The sequence below is a fragment of the Gymnoscopelus braueri genome (genome assembly GCF_963280865.1).
Source record: "Gymnoscopelus braueri genome assembly, chromosome: 22".
Lineage (NCBI taxonomy): Eukaryota > Metazoa > Chordata > Actinopteri > Myctophiformes > Myctophidae > Gymnoscopelus > Gymnoscopelus braueri.
The window spans coordinates 43213697-43233285 of NC_137624.1; the positions used below are offsets into that span (position 1 = coordinate 43213697).

A 19589-nucleotide genomic window follows, 5' to 3' on the forward strand; every position below is an offset into this window, starting at 1 on the left:
AGGATTTATATATATGAATTACATAAGTTTTGGTCTGGTTTCTTTTTTTTTTTACATCTAAACTTGCACTCTGCCAGAAAACACCCTTGTCTCAGACAAGGATTCACAACTTCAAACATTTGTTTGAATATTTGTTAAAGCATTAAAACAACTAACCATGTGTATTGATAACATATAGGTGTAAGAATGTACTATCAATATAATATTATTTTAATGTTTTTGTAAAAGCTTTTGCCCTTTAAAGTTGTGTCCAAGGTCAATGTCAAACACAGGTCTACAAAAACATTTTTTCAGTTTAAGTTTTTTGGGCGCTCTGCTCTCATTGGTTGGCAAAGTCAGTCCCCTGGAAATAGTTCCCATCACAGCCCATTAGTCCATTGAAATGCATTGTTAAAGGAGAATTTTGGACTAAGTTTTTCTTACCTTTTCTATGATGTTATGATTTTTATTTATTTTTTGTGCATAGTGTTCTGTCACTATGAACGTCAGATCTAAAAAAAAAAAAAGCTATTAAAATATGATCTAACGCAAGGCCTATCCGCGCACGTTTTAAGCTGTGGCGGACCCGGGATGGAGTTATTGAATTTTTCTACTGTACCATTCATCCTAAGATATCATAACATCATAGAAAAGGTAAGAACAACTTAGTCCAAAATTCTCCTTTAACATCCCATCTCTTAGGAGAGAAATGCATTGTTAACATCCCATCTCTTAGGAGAGAAATGCATTGTAACATCCCATCTCTTAGGAGAGAAATGCATTGTAACATCCCATCTCTTAGGAGAGAAATGCATTGTAACATCCCATCTCTTAGGAGAGAAATGCATTGTAACATCCCATCTCTTAGGAGAGAAATGCATTGTAACATCCCATCTCTTAGGAGAGAAATGCATTGTAACATCATCCCATGGCTAGGAGAGAACTAGGAGATCACTTAAAGTAAATGTCACGACTCATGTTGTCCTCCTGACACATCTGCACAGGTTTATCTTCCTCCAGAGATGTGCTGATGAACCAGCCATGATGCTTCACCGACTCAAAGGTACGACTCTGGTCCATTCCTCCTTTCTTCATGTAGAAGAGGAAGCGATCCATGCCGCCTTCTGCAGTGAGGACTTCTAACTGTGTCTCAGAACATGCCTGTCATGACAATAGACAGACAGACAGACAGACAGACAGACAGACAGACAGACAGACAGACAGACAGACAGACAGACAGACAGACATGATTACTTTCCATATTCTTTAACCACTCAAACCCCTATGTCGTTGCTGTTGGGCAGAAAACTCTTATCTCCATATTCTAACTTTATTTCGTAAATGAACGCCCTCTTGATCATACTACAGCATCACGCAAAAGATATGTGACATGATTAACTTTTTAACACCCTTGTGTGTGAGTATATGTACCTCAAGCATCAAGACAGGCTCCTCCCCCTGCCCAGAGCAGCAGATGTGATACTGGGTGTTGTTACTGATGACGGTGAAGACCACAGGTCTCTGTCTGTTTGGTGGTGCTGGTTTGTACCGTGTTAACTTAAACTTCACTGAAGAGAGAGAGAGGGGCAGACAGACAGGCATGTTTATTGTTTACCATGTTTTAACTTTTCAAGTAGGCTACTTTAAGAACTCTTACTGACTAATGAAAGCCTAGGCTGATTTTGTAGCTCAAATGATGTTCCTTCTAGGTTAAAAACTACAGCAGATTAAAAACATGGCAGTCAGCATGGCGTGTTGCCCACAACAGCAACACATCACTGCCATAGTCAGGTTTGTGGTTATTACCCTCCTTAAGGTAGCTCTCCACTGCACCGCCATACGTGTACCCACCATGGACGGTGGGTACACTGTCGCGTCGGGTCGCACGTTTTAGCGAAGCGTCGAAAGCTGACGAGAAAGCTTGGTCGGCTTTCGACCGTCAGATAGCAGTGAGCTTGTTGTTGAAAAAGACATCAAGCCCTAGACTATTTTTAGCACCATAGTTGCCTGTCAGTGTCGACTCTCAGGTGCATTCATCAACCTTTTTTCACACCTTCCAACCGACTTCATTCAACTGCCAGTCTGTAGTAATCTGCAGTCTGTTTGGTGGAGAGCTACCTAAGACTGACCTTATAGTTATAGTGCTCTGTGATGTAAGTGTAGCCCCCACAGTCAAATTAGCCAGACGAGGAGCGTAATATCCTCGTGTGAGGGACATGAGGGACGCCGTGTGCGGTGGTCCGCGGCGTGAAGTGTGAAGCGCGAGGACGCACTCCAAAGATCGGGGGGGGGGTGATTGTAGCCCCCACAGTCAAATTAGCCAGAAATTGCATGCAACAGACCTGCCGATCTGGCTCAGCCCTATTGGCATGACTGGTAACACGTCGGACTGGCGAGTGGGAGCCTCGGGTTCAATCCCAGCTCACTGCGTTTCACTACATAGTACCATTAGCCAACCTGCCTTTAGCACACCCATTGTTAATGTTATTAGCTGCAGCTACATTGCCTGCCGTGTTTTTAATCTGCCGTAGCTTTTAACCTGAACCGCAAAACAAACGACAAAATCAGCCCCTCTCATGCCCCTTTAAGAGTAGTGCTTGCAATTTTCTGTTTATCTAAATACAAAATGTTGAATTACACCAGATAATTAACGTGGTGCAAAATGTTAAATTATTTATACGATTTTATAGTGTAGTTTGTCTTGTACCTCTCTTGTCATCACATCCTCCTTTCAGAGTGGTGGCCAGTAGTTGGTTCCCGTCAGACTGGACCAGGTTCTTGTGCTTGGTGTCACACAGAGTATACTCCTCACATGCCGAATTCCGCCGACGGAAGCGTATCTTCCTCTCGCAGGATGATGCAAGGCCATGAACGATGGTCCTCACCATGTTGTCTGGATGGAGGAGAAGAAAAGCCTCATTTTAGACACACAGTGGAATCGATCAAATTCAAGCTTGTTGTTGGTTAAGGAGTTCATGAAATGCTAGAGAATTGTTTCAAAAATAATCCTCAAGTGTCAATGTATCCATTTGTAACATGGGTCCATTTGGTTACAGCAGTATTTATACACTCTCAGGGCCCCATCTAGATGATCTATGGCAGTGGTTCCCAAACTGGGGGTCCCCAAATTATTTTGGGGGTCCGCACATGATTAGCTTAATGTGCAACATTGTTTTCTCACTCAACAGTAAACACACCAGTATAAGTGTATACAGGGTATCTGTACATTTATAAAGATACAATTGAATGACTTGCTTAAGACCTTTTTAATACCAAATTGGCCAAATTGTCAAACATTACAAAAGAAAGAGGCAAAATAGCCGATCTGCAAGCTCACAACGCCTCACAGTGCTAGGAGTTGTGAGCTTGTAGATCGGCTATTTTCTCAATATTTATCTGTGGAACCGAGTCAAACTAAATGTAATGCCTACACCCTGACAAGTGCTTGTCAGGGTGGGGGTCCCCAGTTCAAATATGATTATTTGGGGGGTGTCCCCAGTTCAAATATGATTATTTGGGGGGTGTCCCCAGTTCAAATATGATTATTTGGGGGGTGTCCCCAGTTCAAATATGATTATTTTGGGGGGTCGCGGCCTGAAAAGTTTGAGAACCCTTGATCTATGGTGCAAGGCAGTGCATGGTTTAAAGCTGAACCTTGGATAAAGTCAAATGTTGATAGTTAGGTCAGCACAAAGTTAGACTCCAGGTGCAAAGGAGTTGTCCTGACCTCCAGTATAGAAACCACTGAATTAGACAGTCGGTATGTGGTCTGTCAGCTCTACAAGTATGTTTTACGTTTTACTCCATTAACAGCCAATGAAGCAGAGTCAATGGACAATTGGTTCTCCTTTTTTCTAGTTCCCTGGTGAAAAACCACTTCTGCTCCTGTAGGGGTGGTTGACGGTATACAGTTATTTAAATTTACAATGACAAAAACTTTGGTGTCAACCACTGTCAACCTAGCATCCCTATTTTGGTATGTCATTGTATGCAAAAAATGTTCTACTTCTTTTTTTTTTTAAACGATCTACGGTCACATTGCAAGCCGTTGTGAGCTTGTAGATTGGCTAGCATAGTAGATGACCTAGTCAGAATGTAACATACATGTAAACAGTTGGATTAAGCCTTCTAAATCCTAAAGATTTTCTGAAAAAAGTATGTCGCAATGTCAGTGATTCTGAAACTTTTTCATGTCGAGGACCCCCAAAATGATATGTATTTGGCCGCGGACCCCCATCTCAAATTATTTTGTTCCAGGGACCCCCTAGAAGCAATGATTTGAATTACAAATGTAAGCTTTAGAATATGTATGTATATATTCAAAGATTTGCACACATTTTGCATTATCAAACTGGGGGGTTCTTGAACATTTAAAAAGTTGTCCTACCGTCTAAAAGTCCTTCCATGCTGATCATGTCCATGTGCTCATCGGAGGACACCGCGTTTCTGAGCGGTTTCATCCTGTTCAGAGCCACTACGAACATGGAGATCCCCCTCATGGAGATCCCCCTCACGCTGATATAGCCTGGTAAAGCCTCCCTAAGGCTGATAGGCCGCTGGATGTAATCCACCAGATCCAACCCCACGTCCAAGCTCAGGATCTCCTCCTGTACGCCGCCCTACACATCAAAACAAATCATTCATTAAGATCTCATCCTGTATGCCCTAGTTAGTACACATCAACTAATCATTAATATCAAGGGGAAAAAAGACACATCTACAAAAATGTATCTATACACAGCATATCCTTCCCATACGGTATGTACATGAGGTTAGACGTAAGGTGCATCAACATAGCAGCAAGTATATACTGTATATGATATTAGACATTAAGGTGAAAAAAAAGTAATATCAGCGTGTTGTACATGAGATTAAGGTGCAACTACGTTGTCCACAAAAAGTTCACTTCCACTGGTACAATACAAATGGCAAAAAAAAAGGGAAAGTCTGAAGCCTATTTATTTAACCACTAGAACCCCAGTATTCCTATCCAGAACGTGTCACGTTGCGCTTGTAGATCGTTTATTTTAGGCAATGTCATTTGTTGTAGAAAAAAGCGTTCAAAAGCGTACAGTTGTAACTTAAGTCTGTTTCTCTAAGACTATGGGTTTAAGTGGTTAAGAGATAAAAACCTTTAGTGAGATAATGCACCAACTTACCATAAATATGCAGGTGCGGCTTTCAAATGCATTTTCTTCTGAGTCCTCAGTTGAACTGATATAGAAAAAACAGACCAAAACCATCATTATTTAAAAGACCTCGGGGGCAACATTCCAAATACATGTTCAATGTGAAGCATTAAGACTAAAAGCAATGTGTACACATGAATAATAAGTTAAAAGTGCTGTATGGTATTTGTTGTTACAATAAGTGTTAAATACACAGAAAATACATTTTCAGGTCTGTATATCAATTTGATCAAATAGCTAAAATACGTGAAACAACACAAATTATTACAAATGCATATAATGTACAGAAGTGATACATCTTTAAAAGGGATCTACTTAATATAAACGTACCTTTCCAGAGCCTGGGACAAATCAAAGTCACTCATTTTGATAGTAGAAAATGATGTTTAGATCTTCACAATTAGGACGGGTGGAGACACCAACTATAACAGTCACTTAAAAAGATCAGATCTAGTCTACAGCTGTATTATCCTGATCGATGTGAACACAGCACACAGCATGCAGACAGACAGGCGCTCTGAAACTGAAGCCCTTGGACAGAGGCTCTTATTTAAAGAAGTGAAACTTCCGGGAGGCAGGTTCCTTTGCGTCAAAAACCAACCAGCGTGGTAAGTTAGTTTGTAACGCCTAAACAAGTTATCCACCAGCTTAAAGGGAAAAGGATATTCCCCCTTGGCTGACGGGAGATATTAGACCTTCGGTCATCAGGCAGACATATACTATAGTTCAACATTTTAGTTTGACAGTTTGTTGGATTCATGCTAATGTGTCCTTTGTCTTTTTAGTTCAGTTTTAATTTGTTTGAAGACCACCTCTCCAGAGATGGATGTATAGGAGCCTATGCATTAGACAACTCTGAGAGTGTACAAATGGAACCAAATTGACCCGTAAGGGTCCATTTGGTTCCATTTGTACACTCTCAAAGTTACAGCCACATAAGAGCCCATTTGGTTCCCAACTATCCATCATTTATCTGGGGACCCCCTGGAACCCCCTCAAGGACCCCTGGGGGTCCCCGGACCCCACTTTGAGAACCACCGACTTAGAGCCCACGGTGATATGGATGCAATAGAGAAGAGGAGGGGTGGCAAACTAGAGTAAGGGTAAAGCTGATTTAATTAATTACAGGTTTAATTGTCACGTAAACATGTTTGTGTCATTTCTGTGGTGAGAACAGTATTGTGAAAGGGGGTCATGCGTCACCCTCTCAGAGGTTGGGGAGATAGAGAGATGCCCCGAGTCAGGAGGGAGGGGGATATCCATTCTGGGAGCCCCTGAAACGATATAAATGTCACGTAACGTAGAGGAGAAAGAGATTCGGATCATGATGCTGCTCACCACGCTGCTTGCTGTATCTTCGTTGCTGTGAACTCTTCTATAATAAACCTTTGTATGATAACTTTCACGACTGGACGTACGTTCTTATTCCACCTCACCTGAAGATAGGATGACGATTTAGGGGCGGCCGTAGCTGAGTGGTTAGTGAGCCCGCCTAGGGAGACAGAGGCCCTGGTTGCCCCAGGTACGATTCCAGGCCAGGCCAGCAAATGTGTCCCCTAATTGCTCACAGGCCCTCATTGGAAACAAGACCGCAAGGACTTTCATGAACGGACCTGTTAAAGGAATTATTATCCTTATCCTATTACTAGGACCTCGTAAATCAACATCTACATGGACTCCTGGTGTATGACCATGGCACATGGAGTGTTCCATAGTTGGTTGACCACACAGTGCACACAACATGACCAATGGAACTCCTGATCCATGACAGACATTGTTTCCTCAAAACCCCCATACAGTACATTGCAGCATTATATGTGACATTTACATTAACCCTCTAGAACCTGAACTATGAAGGAAAGGTCAGAAAATTCCAAAATTTTGAAAAGGGACACTTTATTGGGTCTTAAAACATTTTTGATTTTGTTTTATTTTTTTTAACATTCCTTTGTATCATTTATTTGTTGTATCATATTTGATACAAGGGGTATTAAAAGAATATTTCAAGTCGGTTTTACTGCCTCCCCCTGGCCAGCCGGGGCGCCTGATGGAGGGGAAAGGAACTGGTTGGAATAACGTGTTCCTTCCACGCGCTACGTCCAACCAGGGAAACTCTCCCCTGTCAGGTGATAAGAAGGTCAGTTAGCTCTCATGCATTGAAGGAGGCATGAGCTCGGCCCTGGCCTCCCTAGGTTGGCAGAGGGAGTGTAGTGCCCAGGATTAAATAGAGATTGGCACAGGGTGTAAAAAATAGGGTTACAAAATCGTGGGATAACATTTTGAAACAAAAAAAAAAATCAAGTCGGTTTTAACATTACAAAAACATTTATTTTAGACCTGTAGTATCAAATATGAGACAAATCGTAAAGGACTATAGACCTGTAGTATCAAATATGATACAAATACTTTTGACATCATGAAAAACAAACTCAAATGCTAAATTTTGAGAGCTCATAAGTGCATTCAAGTTATCCAACACTTATTTCAAAATATTAGTAAAGATATACTAGGAAAACGTACCCGAACTGCTTAAAAAATAATTGTTTGTTAGTAGTGCATCAACCTCTCCTGTTTAGTTGATGGCAGCCATTTTGGGTCAGACCACCTGAGGCTCTGTAACTACCTGCAGTGCAAATGGTATGGTCCAGGGGGAAGTGGGGATGTGTCAGATATGATACAACAGGTTCTTGGTCCAAGTATTCATTACACTGATTTATTAAAAAATCTGTGTAATGTGTGTATCATATATGATACGTTTGGTGACATAGGGTTAAACCCAATTTGTGCCATTTTCCCCCAAACGTACCGTGACCTCTGACAGTCTGTCAGTCTACAAGCAGGTGTTCAATAGATTGGTCCTGATTACAGTTCTCAATAGACATTATACAGTTTTCACAAAGCAGCTCCATTTAACTACTGCTCTTACTGCCAGTCTCCTCACTGAGACCAGTCACATGACATCCCTCTTTTTTTTTTACATTTGGGACGTAGAAAGTACTCATTATGCAGAATGTCCCATACATTCTGCATAATGAGTACTTTCTACTTTTGGTACTTTTACTCGAGTAAATTTTTAATTAAACTTGTACTTTCTACATTGCAGTATTGATACTTTTACTTAAGTAAAAATAAATTAGTACTTTTTCCACCACTGAAGTTGGCCTGTGTAATATTATATCATTGGGTGCTTAGGAAGGGGAGAGCTATTGCTAGGGATAGAACGCACCCGTTATACAGTCAATACCACCTTTTACCATCAGGACGACGGTACACAGTGCCAATGTTGCAGGCTAGGGCTTCAAGGTCATTTGTCCCTACAAGTATAGGACTCCTGAACAAACAGGCCCCATCTCAGTTCTGTGCATAAAATGTAATGTGATGCCTCTTGAATCATGACTGGTGGCCTTGTCTAGTTGTATGTATTTTGTATTTATTGTTATGCGTTTGTGATTTTTTTGTATCCTGATGGCTGCTTGGCACAAAATGAATTTCCGCAAGGACAAATAAAGTATCTATCTATCATATCACAGCCATTCTAGGACAGGACCCACACTACATATTGTATAAAATTGTGTTGCAAATTGAAAAGGTTTCATAAGACAACATCAGACTGGAACCTCTTCGATTTTAAAGGATTTAATTTAATTTTCACAGCTTAACAATAAATACAGTTTTACAAATCGTAAGTCAAGGCTTGGCAATACTACCTAGTAAATACATGACAAGGTAACAATCTTACATTTCATTTCATTCATTTCCATCATCAGACGTGACTGTTTACAAGTCAGTTTGGTTGCAGTGTCCAGGCTACCCCACTGGGTGGCGTCAATGTAAATAGAAGTTCCATTGCCTTTCAGAGTTCTGAATTTATTCAGGCACATATTTGCTAGATCTAGATCTAGATCACTAGATCTATTGTACACTCCTAGTAGTCCTGGTGATCTAGTGTACACTAGGTACACTAGATCACTCAGTTCATAAACGTGAATGAGGCTCACCATTCACCAACCACTGTTATAAATGAGTATTAAATAAATACAATTAAATAAGTACAAAGAAAGAAATTCAAAATAAACACACATTCACAGTCATAGAGAAATACATTTCATATGCACAACGTGAGAACACATCAAAATAATATATAAAAAAATATTATAATAATATATAAAAATATATATACTTTCACTGGAGTCCAACACTAAATGTTTTGGTGTAGACTCAGAGCGAACGTGTTGCAGTGCGACACATTGTGAGCTTGTAGATCTGATATTTTTGCTGAATGTTCTCCCCAGAACAGGGACTCGTGTCCTACCAAAACATTTCAAATTATTCTATATTAACACTCTAATTTAAAAAAAAAGTTTGGTGAAAATATATTCTTAAAGGATTTATATATATATGAATTACATAAGTTTTGGTCTGGTTTCCTTTTTTTTTTTTTTTTACATCTAAACTTGCACTCTGCCAGAAAACACCCTTGTCTAAGACAAGGATTCACAACTTCAAACACTTGTTAAAATGTTTTGGTTAAAAGCATGAAAATAAACTAACCATGTGTACTGATAACATAGGTGTAAAAATGTACTATTAATATCATCCATTTCTTTTGTGTTTTTTTGTAAAAGCTTTTGCCCTTTAAAGTCAACTCCGTCAGAAAAACATAATATTAATCAGGCATAAACAGGTTTAGCTATATTCTAAGGTCCCCTGTCTCACTTCAAAGCTGTGGAAGCTCTGGTAATCTTTTTATTTTTTGATAAATGCACTATATAATATTACTATCTGGTGTGTCCCAACCATAACATGTCAACTCTGTCAGTCCTTCTAAATCCCCCCCAAAGTGTAATTCTATTAGCATTAATAGAACTCTAAGCAACTTAAGAAAAATACATTGTCTACTCACTATGACAGTGGAGTGGAATGAAAAATCGATTGATCTTTTAAAATATATTTTCCCGGCATAATTGAAGAATATATAAATATAAAGGTTTTGTCCCAATTCCTAAGAATTAGGGTGTTATACAATATGTATAATATGCTTCATCTCTCTCTCAGCTAAGGGGTCCCTGACCTCAAAAACGTTGAAGACCCCTGCTGTAAGTTATCAGGCTGCCTTATATTCATGAAGCTGCTCATTTTTACTTTTATCTTTCCATGGGAAGTACTTTTTCTTTTTTTGGTATACACTGCTTTGATTGGTTCAGTTTTTCAGGAGTACTCTGCCCTTATTGGTTGGCAAAGTCAGTCCCCCGGAAATAGTTCCAACCACAGCCTATTAGTCCATTGAAATGCATTGTAACATCATTCCATGGCTAGGAGAGAACTAGGCGATCACTTAGTAAAGTAAATGTCACGACTCATGTTGTCCTCGATCTGACACATCTGCACAGGTTGATCTTCCTCCAGAGATGTGCTGATGAACCAGCCATGATGCTTCACCGACTCAAAGGTAGTCAGGTTTCCTGTTGTCTTCAGGTAGAAGAGGAAGCGATCCATGCCTCCTTCTGCAGTGAGCTCTTCTTGTTCTTCTAACTTGGTCTCAGAACACGCCTATCATGACAACAGATACAGACAGACAGACATGATTACTTTCCATATTCTTTAACAACTGAAACCCCTATATCGTTGCTGTCGGGCAGAAAACTCTTATCTCAATATTTTAACTTTAATTTTTTTCACGTAAATGAACGCCTTACTGGATCATACTACAGCATCACACAAAAGATATGAGTATGTACCTCATGCTTCAAGACAGGCTCCTGCCCAGAGCAGCAGATGTGATGCTGGATGTTGTTAATGACGATGGTGAAGACCACGGCCACGGGTCTCGTCTTCTCATGGTTTGGTGTGTACCGTGTTAGCTTGACCTTCACTAAAGAGAGAGAGGGGGGCAGACAGACAGACGGGCATGTTTATTGTTTACCATGTTTTACTTTTCAAGTATGATACTTTAAGAACTCTTACTGACTAATGAAACCATGGGCTGATTGTGTGGCTATAATGATTTCCCCCCTAGGATGAAAAGCAGTCTGCATAAAGGTAGCTCTCCACCGCACCGTAAGTGTTTGAAAGCGTCTGTTGCTGAAAATCTGCTGTTGAATGGGCGGTGGGTACACTGTTAAATCTGCTGTTGAATGGGCGGTGGTACACTGTTAAGTCTGCTGTTGAATGGGCGGTGGGTACACTGTTAAGTCTGCTGTTGAATGGGCGGTGGTACACTGTTAAATCTGCTGTTGAATGGGCGGTGGTACACTGTTAAATCTGCTGTTGAATGGGCGGTGGTACACTGTTAAATCTGCTGTTGAATGGGCGGTGGTACACTGTTAAATCTGCTGTTGAATGGGCGGTGGTACACTGTTAAATCTGCTGTTGAATGGGCGGTGGTACACTGTTAAATCTGCTGTTGAATGGGCGGTGGTACACTGTTAAATCTGCTGTTGAATGGGCGGTGGGTACACTCAAAGCCGACCGGCTTTCGACCGACAGAGTGGCAGCGGGCTTGTTGTTGAAAAAGACATCAAGCCATAGACCTTTTTTTTTAGCACCATAGGAGCCGTCTGTCGGTGTCGGCTCTCAGGTGCATTCCAACTTCCAACTGTTTACACTTCCAACCGACTGATCTCCCGACTTCATTCGACTGCCAGTCTAATAGTAATCTGTAGTCTGTTTGGTGGAGAGCTATACCTAAGACTGACCTTATAGTCATAGTGCTCTGTGATGTAAGCAAACCTACATTTAGCACACCCGTTGTTAATGTTATTAGCTGCAGCTACATTGCTATAGCCTGCCATGTATTTAATCTGCTGTAGTTTAACCTGAACCGCAAAACGAACGACAAAATCAGCCTATAGGCTCTCATGCCCCTGTAAGAGTAGTGCTTGCAATTTTCTGTTTTACAAAATACAAAATGTTGAATTACACCAGATAATTAACGTGGTACAAAATGTTAAATGATATGATGTTATAGTGCAGTTTGTCTTGTACCTTTCTGAGATCCTCCTTTGAGAGTGGTGGCCAGTAGTTCCCCCTGGTTCTCGTTGGACTGGAACAGGTTCTTGTGCTTGGTGTCAGACAGAGTACACTCCTCACACGACCTGCGACGGAAGCGTCTCTCCTTCTCGCTGGATGAACATTGGACGATGGTCCTCACGATGTGGTCTGTGTCTGGATGGAGGAGAAGAAAAGCCTTATTTTAGACACAAAGTGGAATCAATCAAATTCAAGCTTGTTGTTGGTTAAGCAGGAGTTCATGAAATGCTAGAGAATAATTGTTTCAACACTAATCCTCAAGTGTCAATGTATCCATCTGCAACATGGGTCCATTTGGTTAAAGCAGTATTCATACATTCTCAGGGCCCCATTTAGATGATCTATGACAGTGGTTCCCAAATCATTTTTGGGGGAGGGGGGGGGGGGGTCCCCACTCTAGAACAGTGGTTCTCAAAAATAGCAGATATACAAGCGTCGTACGAGCTTGCACAACTGCTATTTTTGAACATTTTTGAAAAATCTTAGGTGTTTGAACATTTTGAATAATTAGTTTCTTTAAAAAAATCTTCTCTTCTGGGCGGGTCCCTGGCATGAAACATTTTGAGTTGGGGGCCAAATACATATCATTTTGGGGGTCCATCGGCATGAAAAAGTTTGAGAACTACTGATTTAGAAGACATTTGTATAGAATCGGCCCTCTGGTCTTAATGGGTTAAATTAACACTGAGTATTTTAGTGTAGATCGTGGTACCAGAATTTTTTGAAAGCATATAAAACTGGGGGGTTCTAGAACATTTAAAAAAACATTTAAGAATCACTGTCCTACCGTCTAAAAGTCCTTCCACGCTGATCATGTCCATGTGCTCATCGGAGGACGCAGCGTTTCGGAACGGTTTCATCCTCTTCAGAGCCACCGCCAACATGGAGATCCCCCTCATGCTGATCCCCCTCACGCTGATAGGCCGCTGGATGTAATCCACCAGATCCAACCCCACGTCCACGCTCAGGATCTCCTCCTGTACGCCCTACACACATCAACACAAATCATTCATTAAGATCTCATCCTGTATGCCCTACACATCAACAAATCATTGGCTATTCAAAAATAGCAGATCTACAAGCTCATAGCGCGGCACCGAGTGCCGCGCTATGAGCTTGTAGATCTGCTATTTTTGAAAAATTGTGAGAATTTTGTGCAAATCTTTGAATATATATTCTACAAATGTCTTCTAAATCCTAACCGAATTTTGAAAAAAACATATGTTGCTATCTCAAACTTTTTCATGTCATAGACCACCCAAAATTGCATCTATTAGGCCGCGGACCCCCATCTCAAAATGTTTTCTTCCAGGGACCACCCCCCCCCCCCCAGAAGGAAGCAAAGATTTGAGTTACAAATGTTCACTTTAAAAAATATATATATATTCAAAGATTTGCACACATTTTCACGATTTTTCTAAAATGGCAGATCTACAAGCTCATAGCTCAGAGCGCTATGAGCTTGTAGATCTGCTATTATTGAATAGCCAAAGAAATAGAAAATGACACAGATGCGTTCCCTATATACATACACAGCATATCCTTCCCATACGGTACATGAGGTTAGACGTAAGGTGCATCAACATAGCAGCGAGTATATACTGTATATGATATTAGACATTAAGTATATACTGTATATGATATTAGACATTAAGTATATACTGTATATGATATTAGACATTAAGTATATACTGTATATGATATTAGACATTAAGTATATACTGTATATGATATTAGACATTAAGTATATACTGCATATGATTGTTTCAACTACGTTGTCCACAAAAAGTTCACTTCCACTGGTACAATACACATGGCAATAAAAAGGGAAAGTCTGAAGCCTATTTATTTAACCACTAGAACCCAAGCGTGCCTATTCAAAACGTGTCACAACGTGACACGTTTTGTGCTTGTAGATCGGCTATTTTAGGCGAAGTCATTTGTTGCAGACAGAAAAAAGCGTACAGTTGTAACTTAAGTCTGTTTCACTAAGACTATGGGTTTAAGTGGTTAAGAGATAAAAAACCTTTAATGAGATAATGCACCAACTTACCATAAATATGCAGGTGTCCTCAGTTGAACTGAAATAGAAAACAGACCAAAACCATAATTATTAAAATACCTCGGGACAACATTGCAAATAAAACATGTGCAATACGAAGCATTAACACTAAAAAAAAATGGGTTCACATGTTTGTTGAACTCCATCTGCATTCATTCAACCTTTAGTTAAAAGTGCTGTATGGTATTTGTTGTTAGAATAAGTGTTAAATAGCTCTATATTCTGATAGGAATCATTGCTACAGAGTGTTTGTTCAGGGTTTCTCCATCTCTTCAGCTCTTTACAGAAATTCAAACAGAAAATAAATGTTCAGGTCCATATATCAATTTGATCAAAAAGCTAAAATACGTGAAACAACACAAATTATTACAAATGCATATAATGTACAGCAGTGATACATCTTTAAAAGGGATCTACTTAATATAAACGTACCTTTCCAGAGCCTGGGACAAATCAAAGTCACTCATTTTGATAGAAGAAAATGATGTTTAGATCCTCACAATTAGGACGGGTCGAGACACCAACTATGAGACTACAGTCACTTAAAAAGATCAGATCTAGTCTACAGCTGTATTATCCTGATGGATATGAACACAGCACACAGCATGCAGACAGACAGGCGCTCTGAAACTGAAGCCCTTGACAGAGGCTCTTATAGAAGTGTGAAACCACAACTTCCGGGAGAAAGGTTCCTATTTGCGTCAAACCAACAAACAAACCAGCGTGGTAAGTCAGTTTGTAACGCCTAAGTTATCCACTAGCTTAAAGAGGGAATTCCCTCTGGGTTTGATTTGATGATTTATTTATTCGCACAATAAAAAACATTACAAAGGTAACATTATTAAAAAAGTGCAGGTGAGATAAAGAAACCCATAAAGGGCTTATAAAGGGTTCTCACCTAAAAACTAATAAACAAGTTAAACATAATAATCAAGTTAAACATAATAATCAAGTTAAACATAATAATCAAACATAAGACACGACAAACAACAAATACCTAGTGTGCAGTTGAATGTGTGGGTGTGAGTGTCTGTGTATTGAGTGTGTGTGTGTGTGTGTGTGTGTGTGTGTGTGTGTGTGTGTGTGTGTGTGTGTGTGTGTGTGTGCACGTGCACGTGTCTGCACATGTGTGTCAGTGTGTGTGGTTGTGTATGCAGAAAGTTACGTTATATGGTAGAAGCAAGTGGAGAGGCTTGATTCATCTGAGGGGAGATATTAGGCTTTTGGTTATCAGGCAGACATATACTATAGTTCAACATTTTTCATTTTTGTTTGACACAGTAACGCTTTTCTATTAATATGTTGGATTCATGCTAATGTGATATTCAAGGCAACAACGCGGCGCGACGCGTTGTTAGCTTGTAGATCTGTTCTCCAGATTGGTGACGTAAATGAAATGATGACTTTTTGTGCAATAATGGAGTGTCATACAAACTGGACATCATGCAAGTACAGTAACAGTATGAAAGCAGCTGTTGTTGTAGTCAGAATACTGAGTAATATTTGTGCAAAGTGAGTTATTTGCAGGGTTGGGAAGTAACGGATTACATGTAACGCCGTTACGTAATCAGAGTAAAAAAAAAACGTAACGGTAACGTCTTAGAGTACATTTTAAAATGTGTAATCTGGATTACAGTAACGGGGGTGTTGTAACGGGGGTTACATGAGGATTACATTCTCCCCTTCCCCTCATTAATTTTACAAACAAGTTATACATTATTATAACACCAAACAACCACCTGCAAGAGCGCACACTCCACACAGACGGCAATGGATTGGAGTTGAGCGCAGCGCGCACCTCTCTGTGTAAAATCCCCACAGACAGGAGGCTGCTGCTGCGTCAGGGCGGTGTTGCCAGAATTTGCGAGAGAAATAAGCAACCAGGTCTATGAAAACAAGCCCAAAAGAAGCGACTATAAAAGTCCACACGAGCACTTCAAAGCTATATCGGTCGTCCATTAAACAATGAGCATATTTATATATGTTGGCTATTTGAAAATAGACGATCTACAAGCTCACAACCGTTCTACCATTATTTACAAGCAACTTCAGAAAAATAAGCCCAATGTGGCTTATAATAATCAGACCAGGCAACACTGCAGACGGAGATACTACATAGGAGAGCATTGGATTGGGGATAAATAATCGGTAGCGCAGTCTTCTCTTTTATGTCAAATAAAATGAGGCTTTTTATTTAAAGAGTAGCTTACGGGGTATAAATATAATTTTATAGGGTGAGTTCTTTGTAGACTATATAAATGAGTCTTTACTGTCTAGTCAATGTTTACAGGGTCACAGGCAGATTACTTTCTCCCCTTCCCCTCATACATTTTAAAAACAAGTTATACATTATTATAACACCGTCACCAAACATTAAAATAATAATAAGTCGAAATAACAGTATGCATGTCGTATGCAAAAGTCAGGAGGCCTCATGAGTATCGATGGTAGGCTACTGAATGGATGCGTGGAGACGGTCAGGACGCACAGCGTGCACCTCTGTCAATATGGTAATGGTAGACACCAGTTCTCTGGTTGAGATTCAACATCAAGTGAAACGCTGCACATAACCAGTGATAGGTTAGATTTAAAGCCTATATTCCAGTTTATAATGCACGGAAGCCAAGCAACACTTTTGACAGAGAGAGAGAGGGGGGGGGGGGAATTAAGAAATACTATATTTTAAATAGTGAAAAATACAGAAAATAGGGGGAAATACATAAAATCTCTAATCTGTGATTCTAATTTGATTAATGTGACCCCTACAGTCAGTGAAGTCCAGTGCTGAATGTGACAAATATTGAGACAAATAGGCTATAACCCAATACATAATTTAATGAAATAAATGGGTTATATTTTACAGTTAGTTACACTATTCTTGTACTATATTAAAATTAAGTCATCCTTAAACTTCAAGTTAAATTAATTATTTCTGTGGACTTAAAAATCATCGTTTTATTTGATGGCCTTCTTTTTGATTGGCCTTTTACAGGCCCTACCAGCCTGTAGGGGGAGGTAGAGAGTAACATATTCTAATACCAGCCTGTAGGGGGAGGTAGAGAGTAACATATTATAATGCCAGCCTGTAGGGGGAGGTAGAGAGTAACATATTATAATAGCAGCCTGTAGGGGGAGGTAGAGAGTAACATATTATAATAGCAGCCTGTAGGGGGAGGTAGAGAGTAACATATTATAATAGCAGCCTGTAGGGGGAGGTAAAGAGTAACGTATTATAATACCAGCCTTTAGGGGGAGGGAGAGAGTAACATATTATAATAGCAGCCTGTAGGGGGAGGTAGAGAGTAACATATTATAATAGCAGCCTGTAGGGGGAGGTAGAGAGTAACATATTATAATAGCAGCCTGTAGGGGGAGGTAGAGAGTAACATATTATAATAGCAGCCTGTAGGGGGAGGTAGAGAGTAACATATTATAATAGCAGCCTGTAGGGGGAGGTAAAGAGTAACGTATTATAATACCAGCCTGTAGGGGGAGGGAGAGAGTAACATATTATAATAGCAGCCTGTAGGGGGAGGTAGAGAGTAACATATTATAATACCAGCCTGTAGGGGGAGGTAGAGAGTAACATATTATAATACCAGCCTGTAGGGGGAGGTAGAGAGTAACATATTATAATAGCAGCCTGTAGGGGGAGGTAGAGAGTAACATATTATAATAGCAGCCTGTAGGGGGAGGTAAAGAGTAACGTATTATAATACCAGCCTGTAGGGGGAGGGAGAGAGTAACATATTATAATAGCATGCTAACCTGGTCTATTCTATTTACTTGATCTCATCTAGCCTATGTATAGCCTTAGGGAATATAGGCTGTAAACTAAAGGCATTTAGTGTCTTTTTATTAAAGGCTATGCATTTTATTAGGTTTTATTATTTTTTTGTAAAGGTAAAGAGATTTTATTTGCCACTTTGCCCACACATGGATGGAGGTTAGATCCCATAGGGACGGTTGTGTTATTTAAAATGAGCTAGTTGTTGGTTGTCAAACAATCAAAATGTTACTGTAGGTCAAGATGCCTTTTCTTATGATCTGTTATTAGTTGACACAATGACTCTACAGTAATGTAACTGTTCAGAGAGGTCAAATTCTTAACAATTAAATGACCTTAACCATATTTCTGTTGTCCTTATCTTAATTTCATAGGCTCAACATTCTTGTCTATCAATGGTAAAACTTGTATTATCTAATTAAATAGAGTTTTGCTTAAAAGTAATCCAAAAGTAACTGAAAGTAACTAGTAGTTACTTTTTAAATGGAGTAATCGGGATTACGTTACTGACTACATTTTTTAGAAAGTAACTTGTAACTGTAGGGGATTCCTTTTTAAAAGTAACCCGCCCAACCCTGGTTATTTGGAGCATGAGTCAGCTGATTGACCCTAGTGAACATTTTTTTTTTATTATTCATTTTTATCCCTTGAATTTGTAACCCTTTTTTCACCCGGTGCCAATTTTCTAAGTGACCCTGGGCACTACACTCCCCCCACCAGCCTAGGGAGCCCAGGGCCGAGCTCATGCCTCCTTCAATGCTTGAGAGCCAACTGACCCTAGTGAACACTGACTCTGCACTCCTTGGGTGTCCTCCTCTATTTTAGTAGAAGGATACAGTAAGTGACACTGTGACAGATATTAGGCCTATAGTCCATACATACTGTACCAGCAACTTCGGGTTGTATTTTAATATGTTTCCTTTTAAAAAATGTTTAAATACAGTAATTGTATGCATTTCACCTGATAGCAAAATTTGAGTCTCAGTTTTCAGTTTTTTTGAGTCTCAGTTTTCAAGGCAGTGGTTCTCAACCTGTGGGTCGGATGACAGCGAAGTGACAATTTAAGGACTTTTAAGACCTTTTTAATATCTAAACCATTAATGCATCAAACGTCAACAAACAATACTATGAAAACTGGTCAAACATTGGCCAAAATTGTCAAATAAAATAAAGAGGCAACATTTTTTGAAAATAGCAGATCTACAATCTGCTATTTTCTCATATTTCTGATCTGCTATTTTCACAATATTTATCTGTGGGGAACTGAGTGAAAGAAAATGTAACGTCTCAACTCCTACAATTCCAAGTGCTTTTCAGGGGGGCGGGGGGGGGGGGGGGGAGTCCCCAGTTCAAATATGAAGATTATTATGGGGGGGTCCCCTGTGAAAAGGTTGAGAACCACTGGTATAAGGAGTTGCCAGTGATTTTCCACATGGTGGTTTGTTCATTAGACATCCTCCTCCGCCTGTGTGTCACACAAACAAACAAGTGACAGTGTCTTTTCAGTGTTGCATCATGTAGTATGATGACATCGTAGGCATAG

The 19589-nt window shown here is 39.9% G+C and overlaps 2 protein-coding genes across 3 annotated transcripts; both read right to left on the reverse strand.

Annotated features, from left to right (window-relative positions):
* Positions 1 to 216: 216 nt before the first annotated feature.
* LOC308077939 (interleukin-1 beta-like) lies at positions 217 to 5670 on the reverse strand. Of its 2 annotated transcripts, XR_013932474.1 has the most exons (7): positions 5499 to 5670; positions 5139 to 5193; positions 4367 to 4598; positions 2687 to 2872; positions 1411 to 1547; positions 547 to 1140; positions 217 to 428 (listed from the first exon to the last, which is right to left on the reverse strand). XR_013932474.1 is itself a non-coding variant. In XM_080418961.1 (6 exons), exons 1-6 carry the CDS (start codon positions 5531 to 5533, stop codon positions 931 to 933), a joined length of 855 nt encoding a protein of 284 aa, XP_080275087.1. In that variant the 5' UTR covers positions 5534 to 5670; the 3' UTR covers positions 217 to 930. The 2 variants fall into 2 exon arrangements, 1 of the variants encoding a protein (XP_080275087.1); XM_080418961.1 differs by having other exon boundaries at positions 217 to 1140.
* A 4829-nt stretch (positions 5671 to 10499) lies between these two features.
* Positions 10500 to 14814, reverse strand: LOC308079055 (interleukin-1 beta-like; the record flags this gene model as incomplete). The annotated part of the gene is made up of 6 exons (XM_080420391.1): positions 14692 to 14814; positions 14251 to 14278; positions 12985 to 13183; positions 12153 to 12332; positions 10907 to 11040; positions 10500 to 10718 (listed from the first exon to the last, which is right to left on the reverse strand). Exons 1-6 carry the CDS (start codon positions 14724 to 14726, stop codon positions 10500 to 10502), a joined length of 795 nt encoding a protein of 264 aa, XP_080276517.1. The 5' UTR covers positions 14727 to 14814.
* Positions 14815 to 19589: the final 4775 nt, after the last annotated feature.

Excerpts from the sequence above, each read along its gene's own strand:
- LOC308077939 (XM_080418961.1), bottom strand. The coding sequence starts at position 5,533 with ATGAGTGACTTTGATTTGTCCCAGGCTCTGGAAAG. Across the intron at positions 2,873-4,366 it reads CATGGAAGGACTTTTAGACG|ACAACATGGTGAGGACCATC; the intron begins GTAGGACAACTT and ends TCCTCCATCCAG. Across the intron at positions 1,141-1,410 it reads AGCCTGTCTTGATGCTTGAG|GCATGTTCTGAGACACAGTT; the intron begins GTACATATACTC and ends TTGTCATGACAG.